This window comes from Excalfactoria chinensis, chromosome 6 (genome assembly GCF_039878825.1).
Source record: "Excalfactoria chinensis isolate bCotChi1 chromosome 6, bCotChi1.hap2, whole genome shotgun sequence".
Lineage (NCBI taxonomy): Eukaryota > Metazoa > Chordata > Aves > Galliformes > Phasianidae > Excalfactoria > Excalfactoria chinensis.
The window spans coordinates 34,071,510-34,089,120 of NC_092830.1; the positions used below are offsets into that span (position 1 = coordinate 34,071,510).

The 17,611-nt window shown below is 43.8% G+C and overlaps 3 protein-coding genes across 4 annotated transcripts; 2 read left to right on the top strand and 1 right to left on the bottom strand.

Moving 5' to 3' along the window:
* Positions 1-928: 928 nt before the first annotated feature.
* Positions 929-4,457, top strand: LOC140253932 (scavenger receptor cysteine-rich domain-containing protein DMBT1-like). The gene is made up of 6 exons (XM_072340050.1): positions 929-955; positions 1,197-1,271; positions 1,944-1,973; positions 2,358-2,533; positions 3,423-3,808; positions 4,085-4,457. Exons 4-6 carry the CDS (start codon positions 2,384-2,386, stop codon positions 4,323-4,325), a joined length of 777 nt encoding a protein of 258 aa, XP_072196151.1. The 5' UTR covers positions 929-955; positions 1,197-1,271; positions 1,944-1,973; positions 2,358-2,383; the 3' UTR covers positions 4,326-4,457.
* Positions 4,458-7,374: 2,917 nt separating this feature from the next.
* On the top strand, positions 7,375-15,118 carry CUZD1 (CUB and zona pellucida like domains 1). 2 transcript variants are annotated; one of them, XM_072340048.1, is made up of 10 exons: positions 7,375-7,459; positions 8,213-8,348; positions 8,570-8,784; positions 9,156-9,306; positions 9,776-9,996; positions 10,829-11,001; positions 11,629-12,014; positions 12,187-12,455; positions 12,595-13,256; positions 14,985-15,118. In XM_072340048.1, the coding sequence occupies exons 1-9, from the start codon at positions 7,378-7,380 to the stop codon at positions 12,768-12,770; spliced, it is 1,809 nt and encodes a 602-aa protein (XP_072196149.1). In that variant the 5' UTR covers positions 7,375-7,377; the 3' UTR covers positions 12,771-13,256; positions 14,985-15,118. The 2 variants fall into 2 exon arrangements, with proteins under 2 accessions (XP_072196149.1, XP_072196148.1); XM_072340047.1 differs by lacking the exon at positions 7,375-7,459 and having other exon boundaries at positions 8,098-8,348.
* On the bottom strand, positions 13,791-17,580 carry C6H10orf88 (chromosome 6 C10orf88 homolog). The gene is made up of 6 exons (XM_072340049.1): positions 17,382-17,580; positions 17,061-17,258; positions 16,746-16,818; positions 16,003-16,209; positions 14,917-15,380; positions 13,791-14,336 (listed from the first exon to the last, which is right to left on the bottom strand). The coding sequence occupies exons 1-6, from the start codon at positions 17,516-17,518 to the stop codon at positions 14,108-14,110; spliced, it is 1,308 nt and encodes a 435-aa protein (XP_072196150.1). The 5' UTR covers positions 17,519-17,580; the 3' UTR covers positions 13,791-14,107.
* Between the last annotated feature and the right edge of the window lie 31 nt (positions 17,581-17,611).

The following is a 17,611-nucleotide window of genomic DNA, read 5'->3' on the forward strand; positions in this document are numbered from 1 at the left end:
CAATTTGGCTTTGGTTGTATAGCTTTTTCTTCGCACACATGATAATTTAAAGACCACTAATGCTTGGCTCTTGCTTTCTCTCTGGCAGCCCCAGTTGAGTCCACCACAGCTGAAACTTCAGGTACTTATTTCTGCTCGCAGACCTTATGGCTTTAGCTCAGGATGCAGAAGCATCCCTGGGGCTGTGCGCGGTCACTGTGGGCACATCCTGTCTGTCCTACCCTGGGCAGCTCCTAACCCACACTTGTGTTCTCTCTTATGTCCCAGCAGCCCCTGCAGGCAGCACCACACCTGAAGCACCAGGTATGTATCACTTTACACACACGCAGTTGGTGTGGTGTTTAAGCCTGGCATAAAACCACTGATTTCCTCCACGTCAGCAGTCCTTGCTTTGCTGTGGACAGTAATTTGTTTCACCTTTTGCTTCTCACAGTAACTGCCCCTCCCACTCCTGGACCAGAAGCCACTACCAGCTGTAAGTGATGCTCTACCTTACACCCTCAGATCTCTGCTCAAGCTGTGACCAGGAACTGGCTGGCTCCCAGTGCTTGTAATCACATGGATGTAGCCATTCACTCCAGGGGCAATCCTAGCAAATTCTCCCTTGGCTGCCACATCCAGCCAGGGAGGAACATGGGTTGGTGCTGGTAAAGTACCAGTATGACCTGGGGTTAGCATTGGACCACCACAGACAGTACTGGGATCTCTATTGCCTGGCATCCAAGCCATGACACAGCTCTGGAGCTGGGGATGTTCCCTTACTACTGCAGCCCCAGCATGGGGTTGTGCGTGCCTTCATCTCCTGGGGCTGTGCAGTCAGTGTGTGAGTGTGAGCCTGAGGCTCTCCTGCCCTGCCGGCACATCCCACCTGTCCTGCCCTGAGAAGCTTCTAACTTTTATGTTCTCTCTCATGTCCCACCAGCCCTTGCAGGCAGCACCACACCTGAAGCACCAGGTATGTATTGCTTTATACTGACTGCGGTTGGAGTCTTGTTTTAGCTTAGCACAGAACTGCTGATTCCCTCAAGAAAAAAACCTGATGCTCATGAACAGAGCTCAAAGCCCAGGGATGTTCTCTAGACAAGAAAAGCCACTAGGAATCTTTGGCCTAATTTGTGTGGGACACACACTTGTTGTCATATGAGTAATGAGTGTATTTAAGATTCATTGTTTACTTCCTCATTTTCTCCCAATAGGAACCTCAACAACCCCATCAGTCTCCTCACCTCTACCAGTCTCTACAACTCCTGAAGACACAGGACTCAGCACTTGTAAGTAATGCAGTGTTACTCTGCTTTGAGCACTTGGTCAGCCATCAGTGTTGTGATCTGATGGCATGTTGACACAGCTCCCCATTTCACTCCGTTCTCAGAGTCAGCATTTTCCCAAGTTGAGGTCACTGTGAATTTCTGATGTTTCCAATGGTGCTTGGTTTGAACATTAAAGTTCCCTACAACAGGATTTAACTGCAGGAAAAAAAAGCTTGAATTTCAAGTTCTGATACATGGCAAATATCACACCTCAAATGCCTGAGGGCAAACTGATGTCTTCTTTTAAAGCCTGGCCCTATTAGCTGCACATTGCTAAATGACACTCCGGCCACACCAGTAAAACATCAGTACTTGTGCTGGCAACATAAGGAATCTGACCTTGCAGTGCATGCATTTCAGCATGGAGTCATCTGACTACACAAATGAATAAGCAGAATTAAATCTTGTTCCCCTTAGTGTGAGCAATACGCCATCATTCCAGTCTGTGCACTTCTCTTAATACACACCTTTTGGTAACTCCATTCCTCACATTGGTTGATTCTACCATTTTCTAGTCAGACTGCATTCAGATGGTTATCATGGTGTAAACTGATCACTCGCAAGCACATATTTTTATCATTCACTCACTTATTCTGCTTTTCTGTTGTTTTGCTTTTTTGTTCCCATTAAAAGCTTCTCCAAAGCCAGTACCTGTAAGCCAAGGTAAGTTCTTCTCCTTCCTTCCTCTTTATGATTATATTTCTTTCCGTACCCGCCCGTACTGGGCAAGACGTGAGTTGGGGGAGGCTGGCAGATTATAGGAGAGGGCATCTGCTCAGCACAAGTGTGGCACTGAGGGACAGGTTGGCCTGTGTCTGCTACATTTATGGGCATAACACATCTGAAACATCTGACTGCAGATTGCCAGGCTGCCAGCCAGGTGTGCCAATGCACTCCAGAGGGATCTCACCACTCAGGGTTATTACAGCCAGCTGTTATTGCCAGCAAAGCCCCCATTTGCATTTGTAAAGCGTAACGGTATTTAATACATGCTGCATTATACTGCACAGCAAAACATGTTTTATTAACAAACTTCCTCTCCTCCAGCAACCCTTACTTGTCTGCCTACTTACATGCGGGCAATCATCAGGAGATCCTACATCAACTCCAGAGGGTATCTTGCAAGTGACATCCACCTGAGGGACCCCAGGTGCAAGCCTGTGATTAGCAGCTACCACGTCATGTTCCGCATACCGTACAGTGGCTGTGGCACACAGAGGCTGGTGAGAACCTCTGGGGCTGAAATTACTGCATGCCAGGACAGAATCCAAGTTATCTATGAGCAAAGCTCTCAAGAGCATTTCTAATGCTTATTACGGGATGATGCAGCCACATGACCATGAAGAGTTGAGGTGGACCATCAACACTGACAGCCTTATGTTAACAAAGCATTGATGAACGCTATATTAAGACCAGAACAAAATCATGTTTCTCAAAGATCTTGATTCTAAGCTATACAGGTTGTTAGGAAACTTCCTCATCTTTTTTTCCCCTTCCTTTTTGTAACACTTGCTCTTCAGGTCACCTTGTTCTGGCCACGTTTAGCTGTGCATAAAGACTCCACAAGCGGGTTAGGCAGAGTTTAGTTGTATAAAGCAAACCCACACTCACTTTGGTGAACACAACATGCAGCACAACTTAACAAGCTGGGTGCTTGCATGCTCACCACACCACTGAGACACAGAGAGTTCAGGAGGAGAAGGTTCTTTCCCTATGGCTTATTGGAGTACATGTTGGTTGTGTTCAGCTGCCATTCCCTGCTGGCTCTTTGTTGTTTTCCATGTTGTGGTTTTCTTTTTTCCTTTAGGATTTTGTACATAGGAAGCTGTTTTCCCTCTTGAGTCCTTAAGCTACTAATGATCTCAAATGAGCCATCCTTCCAGCTGAGCCACGTTAGCCCTTATCTCACCTGGCACCATGCTGCAAACCTCCTCACAGTCTTGCAGCTCTGAGGGCTGAGGCCAGGCAGCAAGCCATGGTGGCCAAGGCTGCATGCTGGCAACAGGCACCCAGGCTATGCTTCTCCCCTGCCCACCCCTCCCCCCTTCCAGCAGCATTTAGGAAATAGTTTCAGCATTCCTCAGAGATCTTAACTCAGAAACGTTTCAACAGGTATCACGTGGAGCCGTCACTTACTCCAACACGGTGGAAGGATCCATTTCTGGCAACTTCTACAGCAGAAATAGGAATTCGCTGTTAAACTTTGCCTGCAAACTGTACAACACTGCTGATGCCCAAACAATACCCAGCGTCTTGCAGCCTCCGTACCAGGAAACTTCATCTAGACGATTTGTTGTCAAGTTTGCCTTTTATGACTCTCCATCTTTCTCAAACGTAGTGAGGTCAGCACCATACTACGTAATGCCGAACCGGGATCTGTTTGTTCGCGCTACCCTGTACAGCACACAGCCAAACCTGATGCTGTTTGCAGACACCTGCGTGGTCTCTCCAAATCCTCGTGACTTTGTGACTGTGGCATCTGATATCATACGAAATGGGTAAGGAAAATATCTCGACAGCCATTTCAGAGCGATCCCTTGTATGTGATTGAGGCAATACAGGCAATAATAAATAGACGCACCAATAGAACTACCTGTATAATTTCTGTATTACTGAATGTGTGTTCAGTTCTGGACTATAAACTGTGATGAATCTCGCAGATAAATGGAAAGAAAATTGCTAGTAAACAATGAAACAAATGACACAAAAAAACACATCATGATTTTTGTGTGATAACTGTGTTATTTGCCTTTCCCCTTATTTTCTTTTCTCAGGTGTGTCCGAGACCCAACCTATAGGAGCTTCTTTTCACCAGACAGGAGGATTGTCCAGTTCAGATTCAGAGCCCCCAGCTTTATCAGCAGATACTCATCAGTTTACCTGCAGTGCAAGATGGCGGTGTGCGACAGATACGATTATTCCTCCCGCTGCTACCAGGGCTGCATAGCCAGGGGCAAAAGAAGCACAAGAGATGACGATGAAGGTCTCATTACCATTGTCTCCAGGCTACAGTAGCCTCAATAATACTCCTTCTAATTATAATATCATGTTGATCACTTCTGTGTGTGATCAGTATGTTGCACGCCTGCTAATGCATTCTAAAAACGCATCCAACGGGGTGTAAATCTGAAGGTATTTTAATCTTAACTGTACTTGCATTCCTTAGATTCAGACTTCTGGATCTATATTCCAGATTTGTAAAAGCCTAAACTTCAGTAAAAACTCAGTGATAAACTTTAATTGGATCAGCTTTTTCTTTTTTCCCCACCAAGTCTGTTTCCCTCTTTCGTTTCTCCCCATTGTACTGCATAACTGAGATACTCAGTGTTCAGGGATTACTAACCTGCCTTGTAAGCAGTGGTGTTGCTTTACAAACTCAAGAAGAATAAGAACCCCTTGTAACCAGTAATGGCTGAGCAATTGTTTTTTAATAGGAGCTCAACGATATTTGGAGAAATACTTGTATATGTATATGCCCACAGATGTAATCTCTGTGATACCTATCAGCTATTCACATTTTCCATGTTAGTTCATACTGCTGGAGTTTAGACCTGAAAAAAATGTGTATTTTCTTCATGAAACATATTGGTTTCATCCCTTTAATTTCAATATCTCTTCAAACTATGCCTCTTTGAGCCAAGAATTTGTTTCTGTAACTCAATATGTTGAATTGCCCCTATTTGAAATGACATAGTAGAAACAGGAAAAATAGTAACTTTTGGCTCATAATAGAGAAAAGTATCTGGAAAGTCACTGCAGAACTCTATGGGAAAGAGATGTATTAAATTTTGGTAACGTGGTAAGCTTTGTTGGGATGAGAAAAGCATCTTCAAGGCCAATACTCAGTTTCTGTACAGTGAATATCTGCCAGTTGTTCAAACTCATGAGATGATCTGTGTGATGTTTAGATCTGATCTGACCAGGTCTCTGTCTCGGTGACTCTGGTCTGGCCTGCTTAGCACCAATCCAAAGCCTCACAGCCTCAATCCTAAACCAGAGGGACTGTAATGCCCGGTAGGAAAATGGCTGAGATTTCAGTCCTGAGCCAGCGTGTTTGCTAATTGCACTTCATTCACATAAAACTCCATTGTGTTGGTAACCCTGCTGTTCTGCTTCTCACAGGTAATGATTTAAAGTGCTTGAAATCACACTTTCCCTTCTATTGCACTCCCTGCCACAGTCGGTGAGGAAAAGTGCCACAGCAACCAAATCCTTGTTCCTGTTTTCCAGAATGCACGCTAATTTGTTCTAAGGATCAGCTATTTTAAAATACCTTCCATATAGTCGTCCTGTTCCCAATTTAGAGGACTTTCCTGAAGACCAATTTGGAGGTGGAAAGGGAACTCACAGCCCGTCATCAATATTTCAGCACTGCCTGGTGCATGAGCACATTGCACCATCTGAACATGGGCTTAATGTGCAGATCTGGTAAACAGTTTGAGGGCTCAGATTTGGCACCAGCCCTGGGGCTCCAGATCCTTTAGAGCAAATGCAGGGCAGGAGGATTTCCTCATACACAAGAAACTCCCAAGCATTTGCCTACCAGCCCATAGCTACCAGCACATAACAGTCACAGAGGGTTTTACTCCTAGTGCTTCTGGACACAGCAATGACCTAGGCTGGGTTTTGTAAACCAGTTCATGCTTTAAATGCATATAAAGTGGGTGTTAGCAGCTGAAAATCGCTTGCAGATATGTGTGTGGGTTCAAGAAATGAAAGGCTACAAAGGATAAATGTGAATTCAGTGTTTCTGGAATCAAAAGGAGGTTCAAATAGGAGACATATTCCATACCTCTTGCATGTGGGATGATGGGCATGGTGGTTGGAATAGATGATCTTAGTGGTCTTTTCCATGGTTCTGTGATTCCTTTCCACGTTTAAAGTCAGTATAAATATCCTGTCCTGTGGAAGAGAGCTACATTCAGAATTCTTACTGGAAGTTCAACATAATGGGGAGGATTGTTTTAAGGAAGGTACTGCTTTGAGACTAGAAAGGTAGCATCATTACAGATGCATCATATTTCAATATTTCCATATAAAAGAAACAAATCTTGTTTTATACAAAAAAAGAAATATAAGTGAGAAGCACCTGGATGTGTTTCAAGGAGGTCTGCTCCACAGTTTACCTTTGCTAGGGAACATGAAAGAACACCTGTTTGTACAGCTGCACCCCTTCACATTGGAAAGATTCCCACAGCAAGGCTCCCAATCTGCCTGCTAGGCACATGCCAAAGGGCAAGGCCATCTGTAGCATAAGCAGCATCACAGCCCGTGGAAGCTTTAAACTCTGCTATCTGCTGCAGCAGTAGGAAATGCTCCACTTTAAAGAGCTTCAGTCCTTCAGGAAAGGCAAAGTGCTAAAGAGCCACGGAGATGGACATGAGAGGCGTGGTCAGTGGGCATGGGTTGGGCTTGGGGATCTTAGAGGGCTTTTCCAACCTTAATGAATCTATGATTCTAATTGGGGCTCTCAGAGCTTCCACTATGAAACCAAGTTTTACTTACAAAGCATCTGCAGTGCAATTAATTCTGTTCTGTTAAATCCATGGCTGACACTAACCTGGCCTTGTGCAGCCATGAATCCTTCAGCAACAGGAAAAAGACAGCTCTGTTATGATACTTTACAACCTGAGGAATCTCCAACAAGGACACACTGATTTGCCCAGTGCAGCCTAAAGGGATATGTGCCAAAAGGAAGGTGGGAACAACGGAGATCTCTTACCAACATGCTGGATGTGGTTGCTCGTCCCACCCAGCACCTTTGTGTTCATGTCAGACTAATGTCAGCACACCTGAACAGATGCTCAATGAACCAACAGAAAAACATGCTTTGAAACCACAAGACTCAGAGCTGATGAAAGCGTAGTTAAACTTCTTCCATGCAACACACGTGAAAGAAAAAAAAAGGCACATCTGTTGACTTTCTCATTTATATCAGTTAAAAGGAAAAAGCAACAGAGAGATTAAGACCTCCCCCTGCAATACCACGCAGTACGAGATGATTAGGGAATAGCAGGAGGTATAAAAGGCAGAAAACCCTCAGCTGCTAACCCCAGCTGCCATCAAAATGAAGGTGCTCAGACAGCTTCTCCTGCTGCCTCTCTTAGCTGCTCTGGCTTTTGCTGAAGACAACTCAGTGGAATTCACAGGTATGGAACATAACATTCCTTTATTTTTTTTGTGGAATTTAATGAGCTTTTTGCACTATTTATTAGGCAACTGAAGAGAAATATGTCAAACGTTTGGGGGAAGAGAACACCTCACCATGAATATGGACCTCTGGCACCTCTTTTCTGTCCTATGTTGCTTTAAGCTGTTTTATCTCTTGTCCAGAAGTTTCTCTAAACCTTTCCTCACCCTTGTTGCTGCTTTTTGAAGCTTTCCCTCTCCATCCGTATCCTTTTAGAGATGGAGGACCAGAACTGTGAGCAGCACTTAGTGCACACAGGGTCCTTTAGAAGCTCAAATCTGAAGAGCTCGTTTGATTCCTGAGCATGGGTCCTCAGTTGCTTTCATGTAAAGGGCTGAAACCCAGAACTAGATCCAAAGATCCTTGGGAAAAGAGCACAGGGGGAAGACAGGGCTTGTTGTAAATGCCAACCATACCAATGAGAGCTGCCATGTCATCTGGAATTTCCAGTTTTGCCTTTGGCTTCACCTCTATGTGTTTTCCTAACTCCATTTTCTCCGCTATTCATGAAAACGAGGAGAAAATATGTTCTTATCCTCTTTTCCTATTTGATCCTTCATGTTTCATCAGCTGCTACAGTAGAAATGAAAAATCAGAATGGTACGATGCTTTGCTTGCCTGCTCTGCGTTGGACTGTCCCAAAGTTTGCACAGCACAGGATCAGACCTTATTGCAAGGCTGAGCTGGTTGCTGTCCTGCTGTTCCCCAACAGGTGTACCTCGATGCGGTGCGTCGTTCACAGAAGCCAACAAAGCATTTCAGATTGACCTCAATTCAAACGCAAACTGCATCTGGCACATTCAGAGGAGTGAAAATCAAACAATTAGGCTCATCTTCTCGTATTTTAAGTAAGTATCTCCTCCAGCTGTTCTGGTAGAAATTCATTCCATCAAAACAGAGAGCTATATATTAAAATATATCACTGTGGCCAAGCTGGATACCTTAATTTCATCTCAAGACATTGCAGCCTCCAAATATTCATCTGTATTTGCTTGAGTAAAACACTGAGTTTGTGCTGTGGACTCCAAGGAACCTGGATATTCATCTGTTCTCTTTGTTTTTTAAATAGATTTAATCCTTCTTCAAGCTGTGAAACAGAAAGTATTAAAGTCTATGATGGTCCCTCATCTAATTCACCCCTTCTTGGACAAGTGTGCAACAACACCGATGCCGTCCCAGTGTTCCAATCATCTTCAAACAGTCTGACTTTTCTCATTACAACAAACTCTGTGGCTTTTGCGAGGAACTTCTTCGTCTCCTATTACTTCTTCTCACCAGAAACAAGTAAGTTGGAACTCAGTGCTGTCATTAAACACCGATTGAGCTGTACCGCTAAAGGAGAGCTCATAAGGCAAAGTTTCATTAAGTTCTCTCAGATCATTTGCTCCTGTTGACCTGAATGGCGTGGTATTCAACGCTTGAAAACTTGAACAGGAGAGGGAACTTATCTCATTATTGCTTACACTGCTCCAATGTTTAATTAACTCTGCTACTGAAATAACACACCCTGTGTTTAGCTTGTGTTTTCTTTTTGAGTTTTCCCACATTCCTGATTTTATTTTGCCATTGTCTATCGATCAAACATGCAGTTTATTGTTTATGGCTCATTATATGTACACCACTGTGCTAACCGATATGTCTGCTCTTCTTTTCAGCGATTAACAACTGTGGGGGAAGCTTAACTGGTCCCAATGGGACATTTACCAGCCCCAACTACCCTGCAGCCTACCCCGAATTCACCTATTGTGTCTGGCACATACAGACTACAAAAGACTCAAAGATAAGCTTAGAGTTCCAGGACTTTTTGTGAGTAGATATTTACCACACGCTGACTTACTATACATCGTTACTCTTCTTTCATTGTGTTTAGAAGCATTACTTCAAATTCAGCAAGCCTGTAAGCTTGTAGAATATCTATACACCTTGAAAACAAATGTGATTTGCTGACTTTTATGATCAGGTAATCACAACATGTTCCAAATGCCAATGTGCTACCCCGTAGCTATTGCAGAGCCAGACAGCAAGATGGAATTTCAGGTGACTCACCATAAGCTATCATGGTTGATCTGAATTTAAAGCCAACAGTTTAAGTCTTTTGCTACATAAAGGTCATGTTTTAAAACGTCACTTATGGGTCCTTATTGACCCTTATTGCTTTGATCCCCTGTCATTACTGGGGTGGCAGCATCAGTTGATGTTGTGCATGGAGAAACGCCTCAAGACTGAGGGAATTCTCAGACTTCCCAAGATAATAACTATGTTTTTCTCTCTGTAGCCTGGAACTAGATCAGAAATGCCAGTTTGATTTTCTGGCAGTCTACGACGGCCTCACCACTCACAATGGCCTAATCGGAAAAGCATGTGGTGTTTCTCGACCCACGTTTGAATCTTCTTCAAATGTCATGACCGTCGTGCTGTCTACAGACTATGCCAACTCCTACAGAGGGTTTTCTGCTCGGTATACCAGCATTCTGCCAACTCCCCCAGAGCCTGACAGTAAGTGTATTTGCTATGAGCAGGAATTTGCTTCTCATTCTCATGTACAAATCTTCAGCTCCACAGTAAACGTAGAAAAGATCTGAGAGTTGATACTGAGGATTTCAACCTTTATCGTGGTAATCATTAACTCTCTTCAAGTACAGAAAACCCGCATCAGATTGGAACCGTATAGATTGGAAGCTATTCCCTGATCTATCTGCAAAACAAAGCGTGTTTTTCAGTCTTATTGGTCCTTTTTCTGACCAGCTCCACAGAAAACACGATTTTTTTCCTTCTTTGGGACGCAGTAGAAAATATTACCCTTCCAGAGATCTCCAGATAAGCTTTTTTTGACTCACTATATGTTTTTGGGTTTTTTTCCAACATATTCAGGAAAATGGTCCATATCAGTTGGTAAAATGAGGGTTGAGTGTTGCCATTTCCTTTACACCAAGCTGGATGGTTTTCCCTGTTGGTTCTGTATCTTTGCAGGCCCATTTTCTCCCTAACCAAGGCAGAAAAGGCAGCCTGTAAAACTTTGATGTCTGCCAGAAATCTATTTCCTCTCTCCCCCATTCTGCACTAGCAACTTGATTCCCTTTTCCTTTTATAAAGGCTGTAGTTCATTACATTACTGCTCTTAAATTTTCAGCATGAGTTTTACATGGATTTTCTTACCTAGCAAATACCAGGAGCTGAGCATGAAATTCAAAGTGACTTCAGATGGGCAGAAGCTCAGGTTCTGACAAATTAAGAACCATGCAATGGATTTGAGGATGGGCCTTGAGCTGGATTAGGTGAGAAATGACCACAGCATAGTGATAACTTTTAATTTCTCTTTCAATGGCAGCATCCCTTACATGCTCTTCAGACAACATGACAATTGTTCTGAGCAAGGCTTACCTGGACTCCCTTGGCTATAATGAAACTCACCTACAGCTCAATGACCCATCCTGCAGGCCAGTTACAACAGACCAAGTGATTTTTTCCTTCCCATTAAACAGCTGTGGAACAACTAAGAAGGTAAAGAGGGAGGGAAAAGTGATATGTATGAGACATCACTAGCTTGGGAATGACAGGGACTCATCAGAACAGTTTATGGATAGGATGTGAAAGAGCTAACAGCAGATTCACATATCTCATTTAATTACATGTTTCCAGTCTCGAAGCTGAAAGATATTTTTCTTTGGTAGCACCCAACGATCAATGAGGCTTTAAAAGGAAACCCAAACAAATTAATTCCCCACCTTTCTGTATAATATTTCATTGCCTGCACAATGCAGGTATTCAAAAATAAAGCAGTGTTTGGTGTGTGACTTCATTCTCTGCAAGTGATACAAGTCACAAGGAAAGGGAAAAGCCCTGTGACAGCAAGACTCCTAAGAGCTTGTTAACAGCATTGTTTAGACAAGGGTGACTGAACTGTAGCTTTGTTTCCTCAACCCATGCAACATTCCTGCGTGGTTTGGCTCAGTGTTTGGCACAAAGAGGAGTGAGAAGGCAGATTATGCTTTTTCCAGCTGTAAGATACTTCATATTGCAAAGGCATCTTGAGCCTCTGATAAACGTGGCTGGACGACTTCGTAACTTGAATACATTTGCACTTCTCCAGTCATCAAAACTGAGCGTTTCACACAATCTCGTTTACAGGATGAAGATCAGAGCATCACTTACACCAACATCGTAACCATCTCTGAAAGTGGCAACATCATCACCCGCAAAAAGGTCGTGCAGATCATCGCAAAATGCATAATGGAAAAGAATTCAACCCTAGAGGTCATTTACGTAACAGAAAACAATATAATCCAGAACACAACCTCTGTGGGAAGATACGATGTTAGCATGTCATTCTACGATTCTGGTTCATTCTCCACCCCCGTACTTGAGTCCCCCTATTACGTAGACTTGAACCAAACTCTTTTTGCCCAAGTCAGTCTTCATTCCTCTGACCCAAACCTTCTGGTGTTCATTGATACCTGCACAGCATCTCCACAGTCTGATTTTGGATCAGTAACGTATGACTTGATCAGAAGTGGGTAAGACCCTAAATTACTTTGATTGTCTCCTAGTACATGAGAAAATACAACCTGTATGTCAACCTTTGTCTCTTCTCCAGAGCACAAATGCTCTGGGGTAGAGTTAATAGTATTTAGCAAGAACGACTATTGGATGTGGACCACTTCAACAGCTCTCTAAATTCTGTTGCAGCTGTAACAAAGATGACACTGTGGTAACATATCCACCCCTGGAGCACTATGGAAGATTCAGATTTAATGCCTTCAGGTTCCTGAGGAGAGCTCCATCAGTTTATCTCCAGTGTGATATCTTAATTTGTGACAGCGAAGACACGAACTCTCGCTGTACCAAAGGCTGCGTGTCCAGGCAGAAGAGAGATATTTCTTCATACACTTGGAAAACCAAGGCTGTAATAGGTCCTATCCGCCTGAAACGAGACCGCAGGGCTGCTGCTCATCAAGGTAAGAAGGATACATGAATTAAGAACCAGGGTAAGCCCTTCCTTTTATGTAAATCCATCAACTTCCTTCCACTAAGGAAGTAAGTGAGTTACAGCAGTTCAGATCTTTCAACGCTCCACTTTCTTTTCTCTCTGTACAGAATCCCTCGCTAGGACAGATGCTGAAGAAACCCCAGACCCGCAGCGATACAGCTTCTACACTCTTTCACTTGTGGTTTTGATTTCAAACGTTATCATTGTGGTAGCCATGGTACTAAAATATCACATCAAATGCCTGTCAGGGTCTGGCTACCAAAAAATCCAAAGTTCATATTAACTACCCTACAACGTTGTGAATGTGTGATGACTTTGTTCAGATCTATCACTCCAAGAGGGGAGAATAGGAAAAACAAAGCAAACTAACAAACATAACCAATATCTATCTATCCAAGTTAGGAGTCCTTATACAGTCCAAGTTAAATGGTGTACCCCTGATTTTGAAGAGCAATAAGCAGCAGGAAGTACCAAGATTGACCTTTCAATAAAGACACGCTTTGTGACACTTCTACCTCTTTGAATGTCAGCAGATCAGATCCCAACAAGTTACAGTACACACAAAGCAATAAGGCTACTTGAAGCAGTGATGGAGCACCTGGTGGGAAGGCAGGGCCAACCCAAGGGAGCTCAGGTGCATCCAATGTAGCTGAGTGATTGGAAGGGCTGGAGAAAGGATCCACCCCTTCCCAGCCCTCATTTAAGGGCTGGCAGTGGAGGTGAGGACCTCTCCTCTTAGAGATCCCTGCCTACCTGAGACCTTCCAATGGTAAGCAGCTTTTTTTTCTCCTTTATATCTGCATCCATAGCTGCTGCATTTGGGCTCATTCTCATTTGTTGTAGCTAAAGATGTTGCCACCCTGCTATTATCGTCTTATTATAGCATTATGCTACTTCTTTGACCTTAAGTGCCAAAATATAGCAGATCCTACCCCAGCACGTCCTGCCTGGCAAGGAGATCCCCTTGGGAAGGACCCATTTGGATTGCTCCTGCAGGGATCAATTAATTAAAGAAGGAAATAGTATAACAATCTTATTTTGGGGATCATTTACAGATTCTATATTTCCTAACTTGGGTGCCTGTAGAGCCAGGAAGGCTTTCAAAGGTCTTAGGGTGCAACTTCTCCCTCTCTATGCCTGATTCTTACACAGATTAAATTAAGTAGTGCAAGTACTACCACTCCTCTTACAGACAGAGAAATAAACCAAAACCACAAAGAAACAGTGTTCCATTCTAGTGGTAACATGCTACGTATCATAAAGCAAGATAGAAGTGAACTGATTACGCACGTAGGCCAAGAGATATGCCGTATCAGTTTATTTAGTGTACTTCGTCTTTTCAAACAGAAACTGGGAAACCATGTTTCACGTGGCTTTTAGCAAAGCTCCCTAAATAAATAAGCCACAAAAGGCATACAAAACTCATTATTGAGGAAAACCACGCGTTCTTACGATCTCTCATAAAACTAACAACTGTGTACAATAGTGGAGGATTACAGTAACAAAATGCAAGTCGTCAACACTGAGGTTTTTGTGGTTATAACTCCATAAATATGAAGCTTTGTAAAGCGTGACTGCCCTTAAAAAACACTTGCCTTGGAGTTCCGTATCTACGTATGTTTATCTCTCTCCATTAGAGAATCCCTCATTAGAATCATAGTGCGCTTGTGAAATCTTGTTTTGCTTTGAGTTCTGAACCAAGTCCACCAATAGAAGCATTTTATCATCTATGTGTGCCTGCAGAGCCTGGATCTGGCGATCGATGTAGTCCGTCAGTTTTTTCTCCATCAGCTCCATATTTTTGGAGATGATCTTTTCCAGATAGGAGCAAATAGGCTGTTGTTCTACCCTGTGAAAAGAGCAAATGAACAGTCAATATAACCTGTTTCTTAATGGTGGTATGGATGCTTGAGTGTAAAGTGTCATTTCTTAAGACAATGAAGTTCTGATGGCATTAGATTTTTACCATAAGCAAAAAAAACCTTGTCTGCCACATTATATATGTGCACATTTTTTAATAAAGGACATAAATTCACGTTCTCTTTTTTTAAAGACTCAATTATGCATTAAAATATTTATATTAAATAAGGAAATCCATAAAGCTCAGCAGTATACACAAGAGTTCAAGTTATACCTGCATGACAGGCTTTATTCTCTCCCAGTAAAGCATTTCCAGGGTTATACACACGCTACACAATGCTTGTTTTTTACATTGTATTCTTTAAAAATACAGCACTGTCCCAGGACCTGGAGATATCCAGGTTTATTACAGCTCTGCTTCCTAGGCACCGCTCCTGCAGCTCACAGTTTCTCCTGTTGTTCTTTGGGTATTTATCAAGCTAGCTGCACTGTTGGTGCAAACAGTGAGAATAAAATGCTTGTGTTCTCATTTAGACTTGCTAATATGCACAAGCTGCTGGTTAACTTACCCAACAGTTTGAATGCCCTCTTCTTTAGTCACCACGCTTTTATCAAGATGCCTCTCACTGTCTTTTAGCCGAAGATGATTAACTTGACTACATAAGTTCTGAAGAAAAGGAAGGAGCATCTGTGGGGCAGCTACGTTCCGGATTCCATCTGTTTGCTCCTGCATAAGCAAAGACCCCAAAGCTTTGAAATCATTTCTGAGGTCAACTGTATTCTGCTGTGTATTAAGTTCTTTAGAGTTAGAAGCATCCTCTCCTTCAGGAACCTGTGCTTTCAGATCAAGATTTAAGTTTTCACATCCTGTTTCACTTGTTAAAGGACTTTTGACTGATGAAGATTCAGTGACTGATTGATGTAGTGATGTCTGAATGGCTGCACCATGTAAACCATCTACTGGATGCTTGTTTCCCAAGTCTGAGTTCTTCCCAAACATCCAACTAAGTTTGTCTCCAAGAGGTAAACTGTTCTGATGGTAAGAAAAAAGGTACATTGAAACATTCAGTGCTAAAATATACTGAAAGTTGTTCTGTAACATCATCCGGACTATATGTTTAGCTCCAAGTGATTACAGCATTCTACTAGCATGATATAATGACTTAAAAAGTAGCTGTGAATTATTTTCATAGGGAAAAGCATAGAAAAACTTCCCTTGCATGTGCTGCACTCATTACTTTGTTGCTCTGAGTAACAAAACAACTTCACTTACTTCGTGACATGCTTTTAATAACAACAAAGAAGACAAACTCATCCATCTACTTACACCCCAAGCGCAACAAGCAACATGTCCACCACTGAAGAAATCACAAGAAGTGACAAGTGAAATGGACAAGCGGGCAATAGGGCGACAGTGGAGCTGAAAATGATGACAATGATGCAACGTTCTTAACTCTGGTCTTTATACGACTCCTTGAGCACACGTTCTTAATTCATTGCAGCGTTTAAGGGTAGCAACAGGCAAGCCATGAAGACTAGGTTAAAAACAACCAGAACTTTTCCCACTGAATCAGCTTAAAAGGTGCTTAACTGTCACAGGAGGCAAAGTCACAGAACAGCGTTATCGATGTCTATGGAGCAGCACAGTAACTTACTTTCTGCTGATATCGGACCATGTCCATGAGTTGCTGAGCACCTGGAGACAACTTGGATCCCATAGAGTCCATTATAGTTTGCACTCTGTCTAGATCTATGCTTGATCCTAGTGAAGGAAAATCAGTTGCTAGTTTTGCTGAAACTGTATTCACTTGTACAATTATCTTACTGATGAGTACCCTTTGTTTCTCACCAATGGAGAGCAGCTATTGCAAGAAGGAAAAAAGGCATCTTGGTTAGGAAGGGAAAAAAAACAACAATTCAATGGTTTCTTTGCATGAATACGTTAGGAAATAAAGTTGATTTCTTTCTCCTTGTTACTCTCTGGAGAATTCTGACTCAGCAGAAGTTACTTGCATGATCAAAGCATCAATCAGTACTTAAATACAGCAATAGCTGTATAGGTTTTCCTAAGCTTATTTATCTGCATCACGGGGTTCCCGTTAGCAGTGTATCCATCCACAGTGGAGTTAATAGTTCTGATTATATAGCAACTGCAGATTGCCTATAATGCATTTGGTTTATGAAGGCTTTTCTGTATGAGGTAACAACTTCCTCATACGTGATTTCATAGATAGAAAATTAAGAGAGCTCTTAAGGCCATACAACAACCAAATGATCTGAAGTGGTTATGTGATTACGGTATAGAAACAAGAGCAATTGGAGGAAGGGCGATGCAATTTAGCCAATTAAATGATTGAAAAGACAGTGAGGAGTGATAGATTTCCACCAAACTCCCTACCTTAATCCTACAAGAGGTCACCGGGCATTCCAATTTCAGATACTTTTCGTATAAAGTCACAGTTTCAGTTTCACTGCAAAACAAAAGGCACAATCTGTGACGTATTTCTAGGGCAGTGCGGCAGTTTTAACGTTGCTATTCCGTGTGTGTGGGCACAGTACGGGTCAGCGCAGCTGAAAATGACACTTTTCATTTGACTAATTAAGCAGACGTGCCTCACAACCAATTAAAAACAAGGAGAAGAGCCATCAGCTCCCTGCCGGCCGTGGGCTGGCTGCCCTCCCAGCTCGGGCTCCCCCTCCATCGCTCACTCACCCCGGGTGCTGCAGGCCGCCCGCGCTCATCCCTCGCCCGGTTCCGCAGTACTCCTCGCCCACGTACACCTCCATGTGCCGGGCCTCGCTCACCACACCGACCGCCGCCACCCTCTGGGCGCCGGGCCGGCACTCCAGCTGCAGCACGCACGGCGTATCGCCGCCGCCCGCCCGCCGCTCCACCGCCACGGCCTCGCAGCTGAGGAGGGAAGCGCCACAGCCGCGTTGCCTCTCCAGGCCGCCTCCCCACCCCGGCCCTCCGCCGCCCCTCGCGGGGAGCTGACAGGAGGGCCTCCGCCGCCTCCTTCTCGTCCGACCTCACCTCGCCTCATCGCGGCCCGCCCCGCTCCGCAGGCACAACGCCCGGGCCAGGCCGTCCGGCGGCACGCAGGGCCACGAGCAGCACACGGTGACGCCGTGCGGGGCAGGCGCGGGGCCCAGAGCGCCGCCGCTCGCCATCACCGCGCCCAGCGCGGAACCGGCCGCCCTCAGAGCGGCTGCGCCGGGGCGATGCGCATGCGCGGGGCGGGCTTATAAGCTCCTCAGTGCTTC

Coding starts and splice junctions, on each gene's coding strand:
- LOC140253932 (XM_072340050.1), top strand. CDS start 2,384: ATGCGGGCAATCATCAGGAGATCCTACATCAACTCCAGAGGGTATCTT. Junction 2,534..3,422: donor GCTGTGGCACACAGAGGCTG/GTGAGAACCTCT, acceptor ACGTTTCAACAG/GTATCACGTGGAGCCGTCAC. Junction 3,809..4,084: donor TCTGATATCATACGAAATGG/GTAAGGAAAATA, acceptor TTCTTTTCTCAG/GTGTGTCCGAGACCCAACCT.
- C6H10orf88 (XM_072340049.1), bottom strand. CDS start 17,518: ATGGCGAGCGGCGGCGCTCTGGGCCCCGCGCCTGCCCCGCACGGCGTC. Junction 16,210..16,745: donor TGACCTCTTGTAGGATTAAG/GTAGGGAGTTTG, acceptor TTCTTGCAATAG/CTGCTCTCCATTGGTGAGAA. Junction 15,381..16,002: donor TGGTCCGATATCAGCAGAAA/GTAAGTTACTGT, acceptor TCTTACCATCAG/AACAGTTTACCTCTTGGAGA.
- CUZD1 (XM_072340047.1), top strand. CDS start 8,098: ATGGTACGATGCTTTGCTTGCCTGCTCTGCGTTGGACTGTCCCAAAGT. Junction 8,785..9,155: donor CTTCTTCTCACCAGAAACAA/GTAAGTTGGAAC, acceptor TCTTCTTTTCAG/CGATTAACAACTGTGGGGGA. Junction 12,015..12,186: donor TATGACTTGATCAGAAGTGG/GTAAGACCCTAA, acceptor ATTCTGTTGCAG/CTGTAACAAAGATGACACTG.